General features: G+C 40.7%; 2 protein-coding genes across 2 annotated transcripts in view; one reads left to right on the forward strand and one right to left on the reverse strand.

The window, feature by feature from the left end:
• The window catches only part of LOC105841651 (uncharacterized), a 69,839-nt gene extending 65,647 nt beyond the window's left edge, over window positions 1-4,192 (forward strand). Inside the window, exons 54-59 of the mRNA XM_062675759.1 lie at window positions 305-410; window positions 979-1,082; window positions 1,662-1,817; window positions 2,269-2,378; window positions 2,997-3,152; window positions 3,900-4,192. Coding sequence (XP_062531743.1) covers window positions 305-410; window positions 979-1,082; window positions 1,662-1,817; window positions 2,269-2,378; window positions 2,997-3,152; window positions 3,900-3,977 — 710 coding nt within the window. The 3' untranslated portion in view covers window positions 3,978-4,192. The remainder of the gene's footprint in view (window positions 1-304; window positions 411-978; window positions 1,083-1,661; window positions 1,818-2,268; window positions 2,379-2,996; window positions 3,153-3,899) is intronic.
• Window positions 4,193-6,336: 2,144 nt separating this feature from the next.
• Window positions 6,337-23,024, reverse strand: LOC100862834 (serine protease HP21). Its single transcript, NM_001257055.1, is given in 10 exon segments — window positions 6,337-6,504; window positions 7,968-8,099; window positions 8,675-8,804; window positions 10,037-10,189; window positions 11,437-11,549; window positions 13,600-13,751; window positions 17,541-17,671; window positions 19,715-19,803; window positions 20,065-20,162; window positions 22,958-23,024. Coding segments are annotated over 10 exon segments (1,233 nt in total).
• Window positions 23,025-23,873: the final 849 nt, after the last annotated feature.

A 23,873-nucleotide genomic window follows, 5' to 3' on the forward strand; every position in this document is an offset into this window, starting at 1 on the left:
CGACCCGCCCTCGCTTCGCTTCGGGGACTAAAATTTATTATTTAATTTTCTTTTATACAAATCTGATATTTGCAGCACGCATTCTGTCAATGTCATATCAAACGCCATAAGGTTGGTTATATCAGAAAATTTAATATGGTATTTTTCATGCAATTTTCTTAATATATTGTTTCTTAAAAACCTTCTCTTGACTATAACAAACACAACAAAAAAGAATTATCCAATTTGTTGCTGACGTTCTGAAGTTATGCGCGTACAGACATTATGCAGATTCTTTTTTATATATATAAATATATTTTTTCAGTGGGGGTCTCGAGACCTCTGGACGCGGATCTGCTTGCCGAGCCGCCGAGCCGACTGGCCTTAACCCACGAGCGTTTCTGCGGGAAGGTACCCGCCACGGTCCTAAGGTACACAGTGAGAATGTTAAATTCTTACAGTTATCTAATGTTTTTTTGAGGTTTGATTGAAGAATTTCAGAAGATTCCGGCGTCTCCTGTTCACGATCACACGCATCCTACACCCAAGTACCGGTAGCGAATGTATGTGCGACGTGGACGCGGCCTCACATCGTGATTCAAATTAATTTTAAATTGTGTCCCATAACTTGGCTTTTTTAAATTTTCGTGCGGAACCCTAAATCTGTCGATGACAAACGACTGCCCAACTGTCCAGATTACTCTTCCACCTATTAATGTAAGTCTCGTCAAAATCACTTGAACCGTCTCCGAGTGAAGCCCGGCAGATCCAACAAAGACGCAATTGAGCGTCTTTATTTCAAAATCACAAACAGTAATATCATTTATTTATGTATGTAGATGTATTTAACTCACCAAGGAAAATAATCTTCCTAGTGGTCTTATCCGTGTTGAGAAGTGTCGCTTTGTAGCTGTGATTAGCAGGGCATGAGTGCCGACCCATGTGGGCCTCGCAAGACGATCAATACGTATAAACAGTTCTCGAACGTTCTAATACCAGGTCAGCGTTCCAAGAGCTGTGCTGCACGAGCGAAGACTTCATCAGGAGGAAGAAACGGTTCCAAGACTCCTTGGCCACGATCACAATCTTCAACTGGATATTCGGTAATTGTTCATGTTTCGGTCTCCCAATCCAACTAAGAGCCAGATATGGTTCAGTCTTACTTAATTACAGGTGTTACTTGAGCTCATAGACATATTTTTTATTTATTGCTTAGATGGGTGGACGAGCTCACAGCACCCCTGATGTTAAGTGGTTACTGGAGCCCATATACATCTACAACGTAAATGCGCCACCCACCTTGAGATATAAGTTCTAAGGTCTCAGTATAGTTACAGCGGCTGCCCCACCCTTCAAACCGAAACGCATTACTGCTTCACGGCAGAAATAGGCAGGGTGGTGGTACCCACCCGCGCGGATTCACAAGACGTCCTACCACCAATAATTACACAAATTACAATTTTGCAGGTTCGATTTTTATTACGCGATGTCGATTCCTTCACCGTGGAAGTCAATCGTGAACATTTGTTGAGTACGTGTTTCATTAGAAAAATTGGTACCCGCCTGCGGGATTCGAACACCGGTGCGTCGCTACATACGAATGCACCGGACGTCTTATCCTTCAGGCCACGACGACTTCAAAACATACGTTTTGTAAAACCTCATTCATCATTACAACACAGATGTAGGAGATCGTCACATGGAGAACTTCCTAGTGGAGGCCAGTACCGGAGCCCTGTGCTGCATAGACTGGGGCTCCACGATGCAGAGGAGACAGCTATCGGAGCCGCCGCCAGCCCGGCTGACCAGGAACATGCTAGCTATGTGTGACCCTATAGGTATATGGTCTGCTTTACAATACCTGACTTCCATCTGATATTCGCTTAGGAACTTATGCACCTAAATGTCACCCGCTTTGAGGTTTTAGGTCGAGTTTCAATAATATTGTAATACGCAAAGCTGCAGTAGACTTAAAATGGCGATACCTGCCCGGGCAAAGCGTTAAAGCTCATGGTCACAAATGACTAACAGTACCAACTTCACGGTCACAAACGACAAATAACACAAAAATTTACCAATAAAGAAATCCGATTTCGTTGAAGTCCGTTAATCACTGATCAGATCTTGATGGAAACCAAACTGTCACATCAAAATCTATTCAGCCTGACAAACGTTCTAAAGAAACAACACACTGAATTGAGAACCTCCTCTTTTTTTTTTAAAAGTCAATCAACAAATTACAATTTTTCCTCGTCCCAAGTCAACAAGGCGCTTCATGTGATTTCCCAGCGCTGGAGGCTCGGCTGCAGACCGCGCTGACGCAGCTCAGGGACTCCCGGGAGACTTTCCTGGCGACGGCACGCCTGCTGTACGCGCGGGCCCCCGCCTGCCAACCCCAGGTGAGCCCCCTCCCAACCCCCTCCCTCCCCGAGGTGAGGCAGTCGGAGTGGAGGAACCTCTGGGAATTTCTTGCGGGATATAATAAAAACCAGTTATATAGGTTACTAGCTGTACTCGTCCGCTTCGCTGGGCATTTAAAATTAACATTATTATTTATTGTCATTATTATTAGGGAGTTCACCACTGATATAAATATTAGCCTATCCATTAAGTACATGTATTTTCCACATGGATACCAAGTTTCAAGTCAATCGGATGCATGGTTCAGTAGTTATAACGGAACATCCGTAAAAACCACTGTAGATTTATATATTAGTATAAATAGTACTGACGGCGACCAGTGCTATTTTATTGTCCATGTAGGCAGACGAGCACACGGCCCACCTGATGGTGAGTGGTTACTGTCGCCCATGGACTTCAGCAATGCCAGGAGCAGAGCCAAGCCGCTGCCTACCGCTTAATACTCTCCACAAGCCTCGTTTGAAGAAGGACATGTCATAGCGCTCGGGAAACACCGTAGAGGGGAGCTCATTCCATAGCCGGATGGTACGTGGCAAAAATGACCTCTGGAAACGGACTGTAGCTATACCGTAGCTAAAGTATTTATAACCTTACAGCTATCACATGTGAAAGCCATATTGGAAGGGAAGGTCACCTCGGCGGATATCCGGGTGGAAGCGAACCCGGACCCGGATTTAGACAGGCTCCGGGCGCTGCTGGTGCAGGTGTTCCCGGGACGACCCGCGACGGACACTTACAGCGTAAAGGACCAGGTTACTGCCCACTACATTCGCCTTGAAATGAAGGAATTATTACTTGATACTATTTCTGCCGTGAAGCAGTAATGCGTTTCGGTTTGAAGGGCGGGGCATCCGCTGTAACTATACTGAGACCTTAGAACTGATATCTCAAGGCGGGTAGCGTATTTACGTTGTAGATGTCTATGCGCTTCCGTAACCACTTAACACCAGGTGGGCTGTGAGCTCGTCCACCCATCTAGGCAATAAAAATAAAAAAAAATGCTTTTGCCCGCGACTGCGTCCGCGTGGAATAGTTACTGTGGCATAACGCTAAATTTTACCCCCCACTTCATTTACGTAGAAAGTGAAAATACTTTTGGATTGTCGAATGTTAAGGAGCTATTTAAAGCCTTATTTTGAAACATTCTTTATTGGTGTTCCACTTGTATGGGCCTGATGTTAAAGAATTTTTCAAATCGGACCAGTACTTCCTGAGATTAGCGCGTTCAAACAAACAAACTTTTCAGCTTTATAATATTACTAGCGACCCGCCCTCGCTTCGCTTCGGAAAAAGTAATTTCTCCACTATTTAACGGATGTTATTATACATATAAACCTTCCTCTTCAATCACTCTATCTATTCAAAAAACCGCATCAAAATCCGTTGCGTAGTTTTAAAGATTTAAGCATACATAGGGACAGACAGATATAGGGACAGAGAAAGCGACTTTGTTTTATACTATGTAGTGAAGTATAGATACTAAATAAGGGTCCTTACAGGTACAAGTTCTGCTACGCCACTGCACAGACCCGCGCGTGCTGGGTGCCACCAGGGCGGGCTGGGAACCCTGGCTGTGACGCTAGCGGACCCCATCGACACCCCCCCTGTTAATGCCAATGTCACTTATTGGCTCATCGAATGGATGCTCTGTCGTTCGTTCATTTAACATAACTAATTCATTTCATTCGCTTCATTCGTTCGTTCACTCACAATATAATTTACTTCGATACTTTTATGAAACTATTTTTTGTATAATTTTTGGTGTGGAAATAAATATAAATAAATGTGGGTATATGTGTTTTTTTGTGTCTTGTTCTTGTCTGAACTCAGGGTGTGGCAACTGCGACAGATCCCCGGGGGGCGGCGACCCCCACTGCTAGGAACTTTATGGTTTAACTCTTTTTAATAAGCATTATTCCAATAGAACATTATTGCGGCTTGGTGTACCCTTGAAGGATCCTCGTGTATATAGCCTTTTTCTCCTAGTTTTCGCGTCGAAGACAAAGTTTTAATTAATAAGAATTTATCTAGAATTAATATAATTACAAATTGTGTGTCCATAAGTAGTTAAAACTGTAATATATGTCTTAATCGATATATTAATACGTGAAGCAAGAACTTTGTACTGCTTTTTACGAAAATTGCCGGGAAATTTCACACGCTTATAGAGAATAATAAGAGAGAAAGAGTGCAGAATGTTAATATTTTTTTAATTACGCCCAAAACGTACATTAAATCAATAAAACATTTCACACACTACCATGTATTTGAGACACACACGCATATATTATACTCTTTTCATCTTTTATTATTGTTAAAGTCTGTGGTCAAATTGAGAATAGATTAATATTGTTTGTCTTTTATATTAATTGTCTATAGTGTAGTCTTAGCGAAATTTGTGATTATAGAAGTATAAAAGTCTTTGACAATAGAAACATAATAATGTTCACACTTATAATTTCAATTAATTATACTCGAATTTCGACTACTGGGGGACCACTAGTATACTATAATTTATAATAAATAAGCTTTGTGTGAAATGAACGTACTAATGATATCTTTTTTTTATTGCCTATCTACAAAGACGCGGGTATGGCCAACGTCTCATGGTATGGTGAGTTGTTACCGTCGCCTATGGACGCCAGCAATGCCAAGGGCAAAACCAATCCGCTGCCTACCGTCAAATACTTTCCACAAAGCCTGACAGATCTTGAGGTCTGGTCAATAGAAACATGTTTGTATTGTTACACCGGTAAGAGTAACGCCATATATCGCCGAATAGCCGAACAAATATCGAAGCATCTAGAACGCTCGAGAAGTACAACGCCATCTATTGTCAGATATCGGAAACACACAATACTCGACTTGTGTGGAATATTCTCGACGATTCTAGGAATTTCGTCTCGACTATAAAAGCGTTGCAGAGATGGCATGCAGTCAGTTAGTAATCGGAATTACTTGAAGCGAAACAGCGAACGGATCACCTGAAGCGAAGCGGAAGAAGCGAATTGAGAATTTTAAAGTGCTTATGAAGTGTTTTAAGCGTTCTAAGTGCTAACATAGTGTTAAGTTGTACTTTGATGGAACATATATTTATCCCGACCCCAGCGCGTAACAGTATTGTTTAATTGTAATGTCAATGGTTAGCCAATAGTTAGTGAAAAATCTAGTATAACAGATATAGGAAGCTTATAAGCTCGTCACAAGGGTAGACTGCAAAAACCTGTCATTCATCGTATCAATAATTTAAGTCAAAAACAAGGATTTCTTCCAAGGAATTCACTTGAGCGCCTTTTTTTCACTTAACAAATTGGAAATTGTTGTATTTGACTGAATGTACATTAATGAATAATATACTATAATAAGCAACTTAAACAAAAAAAAAAAAAAAATAGAAAATAGTTTAAGAAAAAACAAAAAAGCAGGCTTTTATAGAAAATCCAACAAAAATTTTTAAAAGAAATTGATTGTTTTAAAAAAATCGGTTGTCTGTAAACTCGGTTTACTGACGATAGTTGAACGTGACAACGTCATAAGAAAATACTGATGGAATGGTTTCATTTTTCAATTATCGACGAAAACATGTAAATGTATTATTGTATAGCAGCTGTCCACGCGGATGCATCGCTCACTCAAGTAGGAGAGACACAGATGTCGAACGCTGCCCAACGCGGAAGCCGATTGTGCCTCTTTGTCGCTCGTTGCGCGCTCTCGCTTGCACTTCAAGCCTTAAATGGAACGCCTCAGAGCGAGGTAACGCCGCATGAGTCATGTTTTTTCGTGCGTGCAGCCGGCTCCGTCGAATTATAAGACGTTGTCACGTCAAAAAGCGTGGGGTGCTTTTTAAAACCCTGGAAGGGTTAGCTGCTACAGTCCAGATAAGGGCCAGGTTCGTGATAAATGAGAAACGTTTTCTTATAACAACTTTATTTATATCTAAGGCCAGACGACACTCTCTATCCAGGGTACGTAGTGGCTGACCCTGGTGTAGATCCCGGGCTCGCCCGCGTAACCACAGGCCCGACCAAACGACGTCACGCCTATCACGACGTACATACAGTCCATCTTCTTGCTTTTTATCTGTATAGGACCTCCGCTATCGCCCTGCAACAGAAGACCTAGTTAGGGAATCTCACGTACATATGACGGCTGCTCTTCAGACTTTTGGAACGAAGTTCCTTATGGAACGATGCGGAGGGATACCCTAACCGGGAAAACGTCCGTAACGTAAAATTTTATTATTTTTGTATAGTCTTAGTATGATGGCTATACAGTGTCTAACGTATAGTCTACGTGATGACGGTTATTATTATTATTCATATAAATAGCTGTTTCTTTGTATATTTTTATTATTTTATATTTTTTATATATCATTGTGAATAAAATAAAGTTGAAGTAGTTTTTTTTTTATCAATAAAAAATCATAATAAAAAATGTATACCCGAATAATTATTTTCTTTATACCTCGAATTGAACTTAAAATTACTATTTTTATAATACGGAAGTTCATTGTTTTATTGCTTAGATGAGTGGACGAGCTCACAGCCCATCTGGTGTTAAGTGGTTGCTGGAGCCCATAGACATCCACAACGTAAATACACCACTCACCTTGAGATATCAGTTCTAAGATCTCAGTCTAATTACAACGGCTGCCCCACCCTTCAAACCGAAACGCATTACTGCTTCACGGAGGAAATAGGCGGGGTGGTGGTACCTACCCGTGCGGCCTCCCAAGAGGTCCTACCATCAGTGAAACTGGATGGCGTGCTTACTTCACAGTAGAAACAGGTCGATTGCTCCGTTAGGTCCTTATTGGCGTCAGGATTTGGTCAATCAACATATATTCAATACCAGTACAACTGTCATCGTGTCTTTTGGGCGCGTTTGGGTAATGCCTCAACAAAAACCAAGCTTTAAACTAACGCCCTGATGTAGGAGATAAGATGATCATCCACCTGATATTAAATTGCTCCCAGATCTGGAATTCGTTACGAGAATACCTTTTTTTCCTACCTAAGCCTTGAGAGGCTATGTCAGCGTAACTTTAGCTAGTAGGTGAGCTCACGGGGCTCAAACCGGAGTGCTAACACTGACCCTAGCAAGAGCAGTGCTTCGCAGAATCTACTTATAGAATATACTGGAATCGAATTATAATTTGCGTAATTAGGCACTGGTGGTGGGACCTCTTGTGATTCCGCGCGGGTAGGTACCACCGTCCTGCCTAGTTCTGCCGTGGAGCAGTAATGCGTTTCGGTTTGAAGGGTAGGGCAGCCGTTGTAACTATACTTGTGAGACCTTAGAACTTATATCTGAATGTGGAAGGCGCATTTACATTGGCGATGTCTAGGGGCTCCAGTAACCACTTAATACCAGGTGGTCTGTGAGCTCGTCCACCCATATCAGCAAAAAAAAAACCACCGGATTGGAAACGCAGCCCACTGAGATGACCGGCGAGAAACTCAGCGAGCTGTGTCTGCGGGTTAAGAAGACCTTATGATCTGTATAGTCTCATTAAGAACCAGTTGTCTTGGTGACGCGTATAGACCGGAATTACAAAGAATGGATACCTGACAAGTGTCTCTGGACAATGTCCTGTCTCCGTAGCACATCTGAGTCCGAGGGTCGAACCCGCGCTTCATGTTGCGATTGGTCGGGTACTTCTCGGAGCATTCCGTCGACGTGAACTTAGTTAGTACCACCTGCGGAAATAAGACTTGGTGAGATTTTTATTACATCGTCTCAAACTTTTTCGTCTGTGTGTTGCATGTCGCGTGACGGTCGGTCGCGGAGTAGGGATAAAGTGAGAGGCGCTCGCCAGAGCAGCCAAGGCCAATATGGCGGCGCCTATAGTTCGCAGTAGCTGACCCTGTAGTGTTTTTTTTTATTGCTTAGATGGGTGGACAAGCTCACAGCCCACCTGGTGTTAAAATGGTTACTGGAGCCCTTAGCATCTACAACGTAAATGCGCCACCCACCTTGAAATATAAGTTCTAAGGTCTCAAGGAGAGTTAAAACGGCTGCCCCACCCTTCAAATCGAAACGCATTACTGCTTTACAGCAGAAATAGGCAGGGCGATGGTACCTACCCGCGCGGACTCACAAGAGGTTCTACTACCAGTAAATAATTAAATTTCCATCTACCCTCAAAACCCTATCTACATATCACTACCGCCCCTGGAATGTTCTGGATAATCCAAGTATCCTGGGAAGGATAGTGGTAGGCAGAGCTTTGGTCCGCTTGCATTGAACAAAAATGACATAATTGGCTCCGTACCTTCTGCAGCACGTCCGACGTGGAGCCCCGGTTCTCGGTGAGTCCCCAGCCGGTGGCGGAGGCCCGCTCGTCATTGACGGCGTCTCCCGTGTGCAGACACGCCGGGACTGTGTACTGGTCCAGCGGGACCCTGTACACAGAGCTAGCGCTTAACAATACTTTAAACAGAATCATACCACCATGTCAATTATTATTATTATTATTATTATTTACTAAATAGGTAGGGTGGTGGTACCTACCCGTGCGGACTGACACGAGGTCCTACCACCAGTTACAAGTTAACATTTACCTTAGTAGGTAAACGACCATGTGGCCTATCTGGTGCTGAGTGAATACCGGAATTCATGGACGTCAGCAATCCGAGAGACCCTACCAGGATAATGTCTGCCGATGAAGGATCTCCGTAAGCTTCGCCAAAACGCAAAACGTCATTTGTGGCTGATCGCGCAAATGACTCCTTAGAGCGCCTTGTCGTTCAGAGCCCTTCGTCGCGAGCGACGGGTTCGACGAGGACGGTGACCGGTGCTTGAGGTGCCCAAAAGCACCGTTAATGGATCGGGAGGATCGGTAATGACGTGCTTTGGGCGACGTCGACTGTTTACCATTCGGTCTACAGGATCATCAAGTCGGCGGTTGGCGGTTGCTTACATGAGTGTACCACACTAACCACAAACCCGGAGAAGTGGCAATCGCTAGTGATTCACATAACATCTGCTCACAGTAATGACACTGAGTGACGACCACGGTCGCTCTGACAAGTGATACGACAAAGGAAGCTGTGCTTATCAGGTAATTTTTTTTAGCGCGCTCTATATTAGCCTCAAATGACGTCACCTTTTGTAACATTTGCTAGGCAATTCACAAAATTCTCGTCACTACTATTAGCAATTTGAAAATTTATAAGAAATAAATGATAGTTTAAAAAAACTAACAAAATATGCTTTAATAGAAAATCCAACTAAGAAATAGAAAATAAATTTTAATAAATTTGAATTATAAATAGTGTAAAGATAAATGATTTTATTGTAAAAAAAAGCGTGGGGCGCATGGTATCAGTAGTTATAAATATTTTATGAACTAAAATGAGTAGAAGGGTTATTTTGATAATATCCTAAAAAGCACTCCACGCTTTTTCATTTTTTAGTTGAATTTCAATTTTTTCAATACGTTTTTTTTTCAATTATTTTTTTTAATATTGAATTATCATCGACCCTTAATAAGTATACCAAATTTCAAGTTAATCCTACGTTTTGAAGGGGGTCAAAAATCATGTTCAAAGATTCCGTTGCAAATATACATACGTCTGAAGCTAATAAGTGCGTATTAAAAAGAGTTTTGCTCATCCGTGCTAATCATACTCACTGTCGATCTAGCTCTAACAGCGCGATGTCGTTATACTTGCTAGGCGGCTTGTAGTCGGGGTGTCTGTGAGCGCGGATGACTGCGTAGCGGCGGGACGGGTTCGTGGTCTCGTGCCGGGCGAGGGCTCCGATATACACGTATCTGACTGCGCCACTAAGTAAACGTTTGAAGCATATCAAATTGGCAATTCTTTTTTTTATATAGCTTAGATAGGAGGACAAGCTTACAACCCACCTGGTGTTAAGTTGTTAGAGGCGCCCATACACATCTACAACGTAAACGCGCCACCCACCTTGAGATATCAGTTCAAAGGTCTCAGTATAATTACAACGGCTGCCCCACCCTTTAAACCGAAATGCATTACTGCTTCACGGCAAAAAAGGCGGAGTGGTGGTACCTACCCGTGCGGACCCACAAGAGGTCCTACCACCATTAATTACGCAAATCATAATTTTGCGGGTTTGATTTTTATTACACGATGTTATTCCTTCACCGTTAAAGTCAATCGTGAACATTTGTTGAGTACGTATTTCGTTAGGAAAATTGGTACCGGACGTCTTTATCCTTTAGGTCATGACGACTTCAACTCAACATAGAATGCATATTTATGCAGAGAGAAGTTGGGAAGTGCGCGTTTGGGATGGTATGGACATGTGATGAGACGAAATGAGAATGAGGTTGGTAAGAGTGTTAACTATGAATGTGGAAGGACATAGAGGAAGAGGTAGACCTAAGAAAAAATGGTTGGATTGCGTGAAAGACGATTTGATTGCTCCTGGCTGGGCCTTTCCTTGCCCACTTATCCTGGTGAAACTGGAAGGGCCTCCGGGCCACCAGTAATAATACAACCCTAAAAACACGTTTGGCACTTGGGGACTGCCGCGGTAAAGCTATTGCATGGCATTTTTCATCAACTTATGCAATTATTATTAGACAATAATAATTTAATATTAAAACAATAATAAATTAAGACCACGCTATATTTATAAACATTAACAAAAACAAAACATTAACTGTCTCCTTCACACTCATAAGCTGGACAGCGCGAGAGAGAGATGGGCAGACTTTTCATAATGCGCATGCAGTGCGACGTCACGCCGCGCGCTTATTCACAAACACTACACGCGAGCTACATGGAAGGCGGAGTGGGGGGTGTTAGGTTTTATTTTCGTTACGGAATTTCTTGATTCGGTCGCTGCGCTCAAAGCCCTCGATAAAGGCTATGCAATAGCTTAAAAAGAAAGCGATTTATGTAAGAGGGGAGTGAGCGAAGAAATGGTATATGATAGAGGAGTATGGAAGGGGAAAGCATGTTGCGCCGACCCCAGGTGACTGGGAGAAGGGCAGGAGAATGATGATGATGATGAGAAAGCATATTTATCCATCAAAGTCACACTGACACCTCTCTACTGGATAGGCAGTGTCCGGCTGTGAGCACGAAGCGCTCACTGATGAGCACCCCCCCGCACAGCCACTGGATGTTCGCGACATCGTCACCGTAGCCGAGCAGGACCTGGACAATAGCATGGTCATTATTCGATGCAGCTATTTCTTGTGATTATAACTTACTAATATAATTCGGGACCTGAAAGGATATCTATATATTAATAATACGTGAGGCAAAAACTTTGTGTCCCATTTTACGAAAATTGCGCGGACGGAGGAGTATGAAATTTTCCAACACTTATAGAGAATATAGAGAAGAAGTGCACAATGCCAATATTTTTTTTAAATAATGCATAAAAGATACATTAAATCAATAAAGAAAACATTACACACACTACCATTCATTTGACACAACACGCATGTATACTATTTATTGTCAAACTTTTGTTCTTGACGTCTGTTGTTGAGAATAGATTAAATAGGTTTGTCTTTGTTAATATTTTTTATAGTGTAGTCTTGGCGAAATTTGTGATTATAGAAGTATAAAATACAATCATAATAGTGTACAAACTTACAATTCCAATTAATTATAGTCGAATTTCGACTACTGCGGGACCTCTAGTTTGGTTTAAACGACAGTTTTGCAACTTTACAGGAGAGTCATTTAAAGTTTGAAATTTGGAAAAAATATGTCATAACAAAAAAAAGCTTTTTTTTTTCCTACCTATGCTGATAGCCTTGAGAGGCTATTTCAGGTTCACCCTAACGTGTGTAGGTGAGCTCACGGGGCTCAAACCGGAGAGTTGCTAACACTGACCCTAGCAGGAGCAGTGCTTCGCAGACTCTACCACCGGATCGGAAACGCGACCCACTGAGAAGATCCGCATAGAAACTCAGTGGGCTGTGTCTGTGGGAAACTTGTTTAGCAATCGAAGGAAGTAAACATAATTGAAGTTCAATTAAAAACATCGAACTGTTGATGTTGATAACAAATAAAACGAACCTTTAATTACAAAGATAAATGTCGCGTGTTAAGCGAAATATCGCCTTTCACACTCTGATATCCTAAGCTAATATTATAAACATGAAAGTTTGCAAGAACGTATGGATGTATGTTTCTTACTCATTCACGCAAAAACTACTGAATGGATTTTGAAGAAACTTATTGTTACTTATTTAACCACGCGTTTTGTTTATTGTCATTACATTATTTCCGGCTTTTTTTTATTGTCCTTGTAGGCAGACGAGCGTACGGCCGACCTGATGGTGAGTGGATACCGTCGCCCATGGACTTCAGGAATGCCAGGGGCAGAGCCAAGGCGCTGCCTACCGCTTAAATACTCTCCACAAGCCTCGTTTGAAGAAGGACACGCCATAGCGCTCGGGAAACACTGTGGAAGGGAGCTCATTCCGTGGTGACGCTCGCGTGGTGTCTATGGGATCCGATAATCACTTAACAGCAGGAGGGCCGCAAGCTTGTACCGGTCTAAGCAATTAAAACCTACATAGTTTTATTTCGGAACATGGACCACTGTTGGATTCCAGACAAATATAGCTAAAAATAATTATGGTTATCAGATTCTTTAACGATCATAATTAGTAAGCGATACAATTCTTTAAAAATCAAATACAAATAAATAATAGTTTAAAAAAACTAACAAAATACGATTTTATAGAAAATCCACCTTTATGTAGAAGGGTTAGTTTTTAAAATAGAAAATAAATTTTAATAAATTTGAATTAAAAACAGTGTCAGAAAAAATCATTTTATTGTAAAAAAGCGTGGGATGCTTCTCAGGATATTATCAAAATAACCCTTCTACCATATCTGTTCATAAAATATTTATAACTATTGATACCATGCACCCCACTACATGCACACACTATTTTTAATTCAAATTTATTAAAAAAAAAATCTATTTTTAGTTGGATTTCAATTTTTTCAATTTTTTTCAATATTTTTTTTAAATATTGAATTGTCATCAGTCCTTAATAAGTATACCAAATTTCGAGTTAATCCGACGCTTTGAAGGGGGTCAAAATCATGTTCAAAGATTCCGTTACAAACATACATACGTCTGAAGTTAATAAAAGCGTATTATAAACTCCGATAAAAATTACAATCACGCATCAAAAATCTTAAAGAACATTAATATAATATAGATTAGTAACAATACCATGTGCGGATATTCGTTGACGCCTGCATCGGTGCCGCCAATGATGAGCTCGTCCGCGTCGTGGTGGCAGTGCTTACTGCGGCTGATCTCCCCGGTGAGCGCGACGCCCTTTTCACACGGATACACGAGCTGCTCTTGATATTCAATACATTCTAGACAAACAGAGAGAAGATACAGTATATTGGAGGGAAGAGATTTTAAAGTCGTCGCGGCCTAAAGGATAAGACGTCCGGTGCATTCGTGTTGAAGCGATGCACCGGTGTTCGAATCCCGCAGGCGGGTTCCGATTTTTCCAATGAAATACGTACTCAACAAATTTTCACGATTGACTCCCACGGGGAAGGAATAACATCGTGTAATAAAAATCAAACCCGCAAAATTATAATTTACATAATTACTGGTGGTGGGACCACTTGTGAGTCCGCACGGGTAGGTACCACCGCCCCGCCTATTTCTGCCGTGAAGCAGTAATGCGTTTCGGTTTAAAGGGTGGAGCAGCCGTTGTAACTATACTAAGACCTTAGAACTTATATCTCAAGGTGGGTGGCGCATTTACGTTATAGATGTCTATGGGCTCCACTAACCACTTAATACCAGGTGGGCTGTGAATTCGTCCACCCATCTAAGCAATAAAAAAGAAACTTTTAGCGACTCTTCTGTGGCAAAAATTTCGCTTAAACTAAATGAGGCCATCAACGCAAAAGTGGCCTAAGCTTACTATAGTTATTATGGAGCAATGGAGATTTAAGTTTTCATGAATTTGAATTTGAGTAAGCAAAAAACAATACGCGCAAAAATAATGTTATCTATGGGTGAAACTATGGATAGGTCGGTTTTGCCTCAAAATTGATTATATCTATTTAAAATAAAATTAATTGCTGTTCGTTAGTCTCGCTAAAACTCGAGAACGGCTGGACCGATTTGGCTAATTTTGGTTTTGAATTATTTGTGGAAGTCCAGAGAAGGTTTAAAAGGTAGATAAATATGAAAATGCTCGGAATTAAATAAAAATAACAATTTTGTTTTTCCTTTGATGTGTCCCCCGTCGGTCTTTTATTTATCGATTGAGGCACTACGAAGTCTACTGGGTCAACTAGTATATATACTTAGTCTGGCCATAAATACTATTACAAAGGAAAACAAAAAAAATTCTATGGCAAATAACATTTATTACTTATACAGTGTGTTAGTTTAATACATAAATATAAAACAATTTAAAGTTATTCGAAGTGGTCTCCATTGGCTGCAATACAGTCCTTTAAACGTTGAGGCCAGTTGTCAATAGAAGCACGCGCTCTTTCCATGGGAAAATTTTTCACTGCCAATCATACGGATTGTTTTACGGACTCCAAATTATCATAGCGTTTAGAGCAAGCCGTACTCTCTAAAACTGACCATAAATCGTAATCCAGCGGATTAAGATCGTAACTAAACGACGGCCAGTTTTCAGCTCTGATGAAGTCCGAAACGTTCGTTTCCAACCAAGACTGCGTAGACCGAGCTTTATGACCTGGCGCCTAGTCTTGCTGGAAGGACCATTCTTGATTATTGAACATGGTGTTGTTAAGGGGCTTCACTACCTTCTCAAGAATGGTATCTTGATACACTTGTGCCGATGTTTTGATACCTTTTTCACAAAAGTATGGCTCAGTCACTCCTTCATAGCTAATACCCCACTAAACCATCACTGAAGTCGGATAGTGCCCACGTTGCACTCTGTCGACTAATTGGGTAGCTTCCTTAGAGCTTTGAGCATAAATACGGTCATTTTGTTTGTTAAATTGTTGCTCAATTGTAAAAATTTTCTCATCCGTAAACAAAATTTTTCTATGACCTCCCTTTGCGTACCGCTTCAGTAGTTGTTTCGATTTTACTACCCTATTCTCTTTTAAATTATCAGTTAATAAATGACCAGTACGTCTCTTATAGGCTGCAAGTCCTAAGTCATCTTTTAAAATACGCGACATGGTTCTAGGTGCTATCTTCATCTCCCGAGATAAAATCTTTTGCTTTCGGACAGGATTTCTTCGAATTCTATCCCTTACTGCTTTGACCACCTTTTTCTTACGAACACTATGTGGACGGCCAGATCTTTTTCTGTCACAAACAGAAGAGGTCTCATTGCACCTATTAATAGCCCGGTACATAAACATTTTACTAATAGCAAGCGTATGGAGTTTTATAAATTGCATTTGGCTCCATACCTACTTTGTATAATGCAATCACAGCGATTCGGTTCTCTTTATCATCCCACTCTATTTTAATATCGCAAAATATTGTTACAATGTATTGGCGCCAAAATGAGAAAACTCAATGAGCAATCATATAAAAATGACAGATTCCAAATTCAAATGTAGTATTTTGTTTATTTTTAATTGTAACAGTATTTATGGCCAGACTAAGAAGTATAAGCATGACTATGAAAAATTGTGGGTTAGGCCACTTTTGCGGTGACGGCCTGAAATAGCCTTTCACTTCACGAAATAGTCTACTAAAGCGTGACCAATTATTCTTGGAACGTCTTCTTTAATGAATTACAGTCATCGCCCGGCTCCACGTAGCTTAGCGTATGACACATCCATTGTCTCCGGCACAGATTCTCAGAACTGAACTCTTGTTTTAATTTAAGTGATGACGAAAAACCAGTTTTAACATTGCAATGACTAATTATGCTGAGCAATTGGAAAAAATAAAATGTTTACCTAAGCAGGGTCAAGGTTGACCATGTAGAATTTATTTGTATTAATGGTCCCCCAGAAGTCGAAATTCGACTATAATTAATTGAAATTATACGTTTGAACATTATTAAGGTTCTATTATATAATCACAGATTTCGCCAAGACTACACTTTAGACAAATAATATTAAAGACAAACAATATTAACCTATTCTCAATTTGACCATAGACTACGCAATAACAAAAGTTTGACAGTAAACAAAGAGTATAGTTACATGTGTGTGTGTGTGTGTTTGTGTCAAAAACATGGTAGGGTCTGTAATGATTTTTAATTGATTTAATGTATTATTAATACATAATTTTAAAAAAACATTAACATTCTGCACTCCTTCGCTATATTCTCTATAAGCGTGTAAAGTTTCACACTCCTCCGTCCGCGCAATTTTCGTGAAAAGGAGTACAAAGTTTTTGCTACACGTATTAATATATAGATTTTATCACTCATACACAGCCATTATGGTTTTTCCTGCGTTGCCCTCTTTCCAGTGCATTATCGTCAGTCGAGAACTTTGTGGCATTGGCATTAGCACCATCACTTCTACGAGCAATATGTCCTCCTCTTCAACCATACAACCCTACCGTGAAGTCCTTGCGCATCTCCTCATTCCTGATTCGATCTGATAATGAAACCCGAGCGCCCTCCAAGGCACTTGGGAGTCTGACCTACCCGATAAGGCCTTTTGCAAATACCCACATCTGACAACCGTATGTCATATTTGGCAACATTTACTTATCAAAGATTATCGTCCTTAAGCACTATTGCTTAGGTGGTTGGACGAGCTCACAGCCCACCAGGTGTATCTACAAGGTAAATGCCGCCACTCACCTTTAGATACGAGTTCTAAGGTCTCATTTTTAACAGTACAACGGCTGCCCCACCGTTCAAACCGAAACGCATTACTGCTTCACGGCAGAAATAGACAGGGTGGTGGCATCTACCCGCGCGGACTCACATGACGTCCTACCACCGGTAATTACGCAAATAACAATTTTGCGGGTTTGATTTTTATTGCACGATGTTATTCCTTCACCGTAGAAATCAATCTTGGACATTTGTTAAATACGTATTTCATGAAAAAAAATGGTACCCGCCAGCGGGATTCGAACACCGGTGCATCGCTACATACCAATGCACAGGACGCCTTATCCTTTAGGCCACGACGACTTCGCTTCAGTAAAATGAGTGGTTTACAAGAGGAACTCACTGTCCCACGCCTTCTGCCCGGTCTTGGGAGACGTCAGATCCGCCGGTACATCCTCGCATTTCTTGTCGCCATTGTTGGACTGGTAATCATAGGAGGGTGGTACGTACTCCGTTGTGGTAGAACTCGGCGTACTGAAACAATAAGCAGGTTTAACACGTCGTAATGAACTAAGCGACGACTCGTTATTAGGATTGCCAATAAGACTAATCTGTAGACAGACTGATGAGTTATTTTGGACATATTCCTATCAGATTCACATAGAACACAAGACATTGACTGTCAGGCGCCTAAATTGCGCTTACGACATTTTCAAGATATTGTTGTGCCGTTAAGAGTAACGCCATCTATAGCCGAATAGTCGAACTGTTATGACACCCTCTGGTTCCTAGCTTTGCTTTCATCATCACCTTTCCCGAATAGCATCAGCAGTTATGATCCTTTATTAGAGAACAATCCCCTCCCTACCCAGTCAGTCCTATTCCTAATTCCACACGGCACGGTTGCCGTCATTAATCGTCGTGAAATCTCTATATACATTTCGTCAATAAAATATTTGTTTAAAAAGATATTTTTTCAATTTCGTATAACAGAACGAACATCGAAAGATCCAGTAGCACCTAGAACGCTCGAGAAGTACAACGCCATCAATTGTCAGATAGCGGAAACACAATACTAGAGATGTGTAGAATATTCTCGACTCTCGGAATATTCTCTCACTTAATACACTAATTAATTTGAGACTATAAGTCGTTATCATTAAAATAGACTCTGACCGATGCGGCGCCGCGAAACATTTTTATTTTTATTAATTGCTTATATGGGTGGACGAGCTCACAGCCCACCTGGTGTTAAGTGGTTACTGGAGCCCATAGACAACTACAACGTAAATGCGCCATCCACCTTGAAATATAATTTTTTTTTTTTTTATTGCTTAGATGAATGGACGAGCTCACAGCCCACCTGATGTTAAGTGGTTACTGGAGCCCATAGACATCTACAACGTAAATGCGCCACCCACCTCGAGATATAAGTTCTAAGGCCTCATTATAGTTACAACGGCTACCCCACCCTTCGAACCGAAACGCATTACTGCTTCACGGCGGAAATAGGCGGGGTGGTGGTACCTACCCGTGTGGACTCCCACGAGATCCTACCACCAGTGATTACGCAAATTATAATTTTGCGGGTTTGATTTTTATTACACGATGTTATTCCTTCACCGTGGAAGTCAATCGTGAACATTTGTTGAGTACATATTTCATTAGAAAAATTGGTACCCGCCTGCGGGATTCGAACACCGGTGCATCGCTGCATACGAATGCACCGGACGTTTTATCCTTTAGGCCACGACGACTATAAGTCTGCTGCCCCTACCCTTCAAACCGAAACGCGTTACTGCTTCACGGCAGAAATAGGCAGGGTGGTGGTCCTTCTTCAGAGGAGGATTAAAACCACTTAGAGCGTTAGACAGAGGCATGGCTACTTAAGGAACTCGTTTTTTTTTATTGCTTATGTTTGGACCAGCTCGCGGTTCACCTGGTATTAAGCTGTTACCGGAGACCATCTAAAACGTAAATGCCGCCACCCACCAACGGCTGCCCCAACAGCTGCCCCACTCTTCAAACCGAAAGGCATTACTGCTTCACGGCAAAAATAGGCAGTGTTACCTATCCATGCGGACTCACAAGAAGTCCTACCACCAGTGAAAATCATTTAAGTTTGAGTCCATACGTAGCGGTTACGATGAAGTTCACCGATTTATTTAAAAATCGATATTGCGACGACATTGAAAATGCAACTGGAAAAGGTCACCCCGGTCGTTTACATCAGATAAAACTGGTTCAGTCCATAACGTAGACTGGATATGGGTATTTTACGAAATAATTAACTTAATTTACATGAAGTGTAGGAGTTAAGGAATGTTTCGAATCAAGCGAACTGAGGATAACAAAGAATTTAAATGGAATCCTGTTTTTTAGAGAAATAAACTGTACTCGTCGAACTCGACAACTCTTGAGTTGTTAGGTCTCCTTCGGAGGCGCTCGGGCAGCTGTGAGCAATTCCCACCCCTCCTGGCTGAGCCTTTGCACGCGCACCTGTCTTGGTGAAACTGGAAAGGCCTCAGGGTCACCAGTAACCCTTCAATCATAAAAAAAAGACAAACTCTTGCTCACCGACGCGTTGTTGTGGCGAGGGGAGCCCGTGAACTGATCGAGTTATCAAAGCAGCACACAACAGGATCCGCGTTGTCGAACGAACAAATCTGAAAGCATTGAAGGACCATCAGCTAAAGATGTAGGTCGGATCTGTGTCTGTTTGTGTACGAGAAGAGCTCGGGATCAGTACAGAGCTGCAGAGGACTGTGTCTGTAGTAGTGTAGTATAGGACTAGAGGCTAGATGTAGGTCGGATCTGTGTCTGTTTGTGTACGAGAAGAGCTCAGGATCAGTACAGAGCTGCAGAGGACTGTGTCTATATAATATTATTGAGGCTAGATATGAGTGTGCGTCTAAATTTGAACAAACCTGTGGTGATTTCCTGTTTCTGATGTCGTTCAGCGCGGACTGACATTTCCTTATATTCGTACAGACTCCTAATAAATTACCTTTTTTACATTCTTCACCTGAAACATAATATATTTTGATTGGATTATTAAAGTCCAGGGGTGAGCTACCTTTTTAATCAATGGGCGAATTTAAATTTTTGTTTTTTTTTGTCGTCCCGCACATAGGTTAACTCTTATTAATATTGTACGAAACTTTATTTATAATAAATACATATATGTATATTAGAATTAAAAAAATAAAAACTAAAAAAAGTAAAGATTTCATATAGAAAATTTAATGAAAGAAAAACAAACAAGAAAAGAACAGGAAATGAATTGATGGGAGAAAATCGATAAACAAAAATCCATTTTAGAAATGCTTGGCGGGCCGCGTGTGACTCATCCTTGTATTAAACAAAGCCAAATTCCTCTTTGCTTGGCGATTACCACATTAAAATACAAGGCGAGAGAGATTTATATTGTTTATTTGTCACATGACCGGTAGAGGTCACGGACAACATTCAGTGCTAACTAGAGCCCGTGGACATCAGCAATACCGCCACCCGTCACGAGACATGAGTCCTAAATCTCAGTTCTATACTATGACTTCCTCGTCATTCAAACCGATATGTACTTATTAGTGTTTCTCGGAAGAAACACGCTTGTATCACCATTGTATAGAAAAGATCTTTATTCTCTTGGTATATTATTATGTTCCGTAAATACGCCGCGAATATAAAAACCCGTGAATTTGGAATTGTAAATGAGATTATATGGGATACGTTTCGTACGTGACAAAATAAAAACATACTTTAGACACAGTTGTAATAAGGTATATTTTACTATTTTATTAGTCGATTTAACGACGCTCTTACAAAGGATATTCGTTTGGCTACGATCAGAATCCTTCTTATTTATAATCCTACCGATGTAGCGATTAGATCGACGAATAAAGAAATCTTTAACCGCATATATAAGAATTGGGTCGCATTTTTTTTAATCCGCAAATAGTGAAAACGCGAATAAGTAGCCTATACTATGTACAGACATATCATTGGTTTTTATTTACTGACATCTTCATCCGCTAATCATCACCCGCTGATCACATATAAACAATATATATATGTCGGCGCAAATATGACTATTTACCTACTGATCATCAACTAATTACTCTGTGATAAGAAATTGATGTTAAACAGTCCCTTTTATTGTAATTTCAATACTTTAAAATCTTGTAAACACGCTCACGTGTTTAATACTTGTAAACACGCTGACGTGTACGAAGTCCTATAAATACGGCCGTGCTGTCTAGCGTTTATTCATTCGTGTCCGAGCCGTTGTACTGTTCGGATCTCTCTGTAACGTTGTTATGCTTCTCGTGCAATATACGCAGTTCTCGTGAAGTTTTGTTTTGGAAGCCCAAATATGAGTCATCATCGAGAACTTAAAGACCGTGACGTCAACAATGCTGACGTCACACTTTTTAAAAACATTCCTTCAGCGTTTCTCCTCCGTCATCAGAAGTGGGATCACATGCCGCCTTCGCTCAGCAACAACCTGGAGACCATTTAACCATATCGGCGGAAGAAGACTACCCTCCAGCAACAGCCGATGAGCCTATACATCTACTTCACAAATCGGCATGGTCGAGCAACAAAATCAACACTCAAAGATAAGTTTTTAGTTTTGATTACTAAAATTCCACTACATAAGTACCACAGTGTACGCCCACTACATAAGTACCACAGTGTACGCCCACTACATAAGTACCACAGTGTACGCCCACTACATAAGTACCACAGTGTACGCCCACTACATAAGTACCACAGTGTACGCCCACTGTATAAGTACCACAGTGTACGCCACAACATCACACTACACAACATCCTTATCCGAACACCTTAAATAAATCTACGAGAACCGCCGAGAACTCTACGAGAACCGCCGAGAACTCTACGAGAACCGCCGAGAATTCTACGAGAACCGCCGAGAATTCTACGAGAACCCTACGATACCCTCCGAGAACCCTACGATACCCTCCGAGAACCCTACGATACCCTCCGAGAACCCTACGATACCCTCCGAGAACCCTACGATACCCTACGATACCCTCCGAGAACCCTACGATACCCTCCGAGAACCCTACAATCAAATCGCATTAATAAGTCTCAAACCTACATAGTTACAAGTAACGCAAGTATAACAGATGCGCTACTCGGAGAAACTTTTTATTCCTGCAGGTCAATGAGAATCAAAGAAAAACCTACGAGAATCAACGAGGCCGGTGCAGAGCACGCACCGCCTGTCAGTATGGCCGTGTCGGCGCAAATATGACTATTTACCTACTGATCATCAACTAATTACTCTGTGATAAGAAATTGATGTTAAACAGTACCTTTTATTGTAATTTCAATACTTTAAAATCTTGTAAACACGCTCACGTGTTTAATACTTGTAAACACGCTGACGTGTACGAAGTCCTATAAATACGGCCGTGCTGTCTAGCGTTTATTCATTCGTGTCCGAGCCGTTGTACTGTTCGGATCTCTCTGTAACGTTGTTATGCTTCTCATGCAATATACGCAGTTCTCGTGAAGTTTTGTTTTGGAAGCCCAAATATGAGTCATCATCGAGAACTTAAAGACCGTGACGTCAACAATGCTGACGTCACACTTTTTAAAAACATTCCTTCAGCGTTTCTCCTCCGTCATATATATATGTATCATTGTTTTTATGTCCGCTAAACTTGACATTTTGATCACAAATAAACAAACATTTCTCGTCTTTGTCGCGGCTACAGACAGTGTAGATAGTTCATGTGAAATCAATCGACGGCGCAAACAATTAAACAAAAACATAAATAAACAACTCACCCTCGAATTCGCAATGAACACACACAAATAACACTAGCATTAACAACAAATATATTGATTGATCCATTTTTAAAGAGTTCAGTGTAAGTTTATTATTCGCACATTATTTGATTGGTTCGTATGGCACGTGACGCGTCTGTCTCCAGCGACGGTCAGACGCTAATGAAATTATTGTCTTTTGTTTTATTGCTCGGTACAATAATTATGTTACATACAAATTACACATATTTAATTAGTGGGTATAGGTTTTTTTAATACGCTTTTATTAGCTTCAGACGTGTGTATGTTTGTAACGGAATCTTTGAACACGATTTCGACCCCCTTCAAAACGTCGGATTAACTCGAAATTTGGTATACTTATTAAGGACCGATGACAATTAAATATTAAAGAAAAAATTGGAAAAATAAAATTTTAGAAAAAAATATAATTCAACTAAAAAATAAATAATAGTTTAAAAAACTAACATAATATGCATTTATAGAATATCCAACTAAAAAATAGAAAATAAATTTTAATTAATTTGAATTAAAAATAGTGTAAGAAAAAATGATTTTATTGTAAAAAAGCGTGGGGTACTTTTCAGGACATTATCAAAATAACCATCTACTCATATCTGTTCATAAAATATTTATAACTACTGATACCATGCACCCCACGCTTTTTTACAATAAAATCATTTTTTCTTACACTATTTTTAATTCAAATTAATTTTATTTTGTGTCTTAAGATGGTCTGACAGACTCACGTTCTACTCACTTACTACCACCACCACCACCACCACCTGTGGTGTCAGGGTGGACTTAGCATGGACCATTTTTAATACGCTTTTATTAGCTTCATACATGATGTATGTAACGGAATCTTTGACCGTGATTTTGATCCCCTTCAAAACGTCGGATTAACTCGAAATTTGGA

Source organism: Bombyx mori, chromosome 24 (assembly GCF_030269925.1).
Source record: "Bombyx mori chromosome 24, ASM3026992v2".
In the NCBI taxonomy this organism is placed as follows: domain Eukaryota; kingdom Metazoa; phylum Arthropoda; class Insecta; order Lepidoptera; family Bombycidae; genus Bombyx; species Bombyx mori.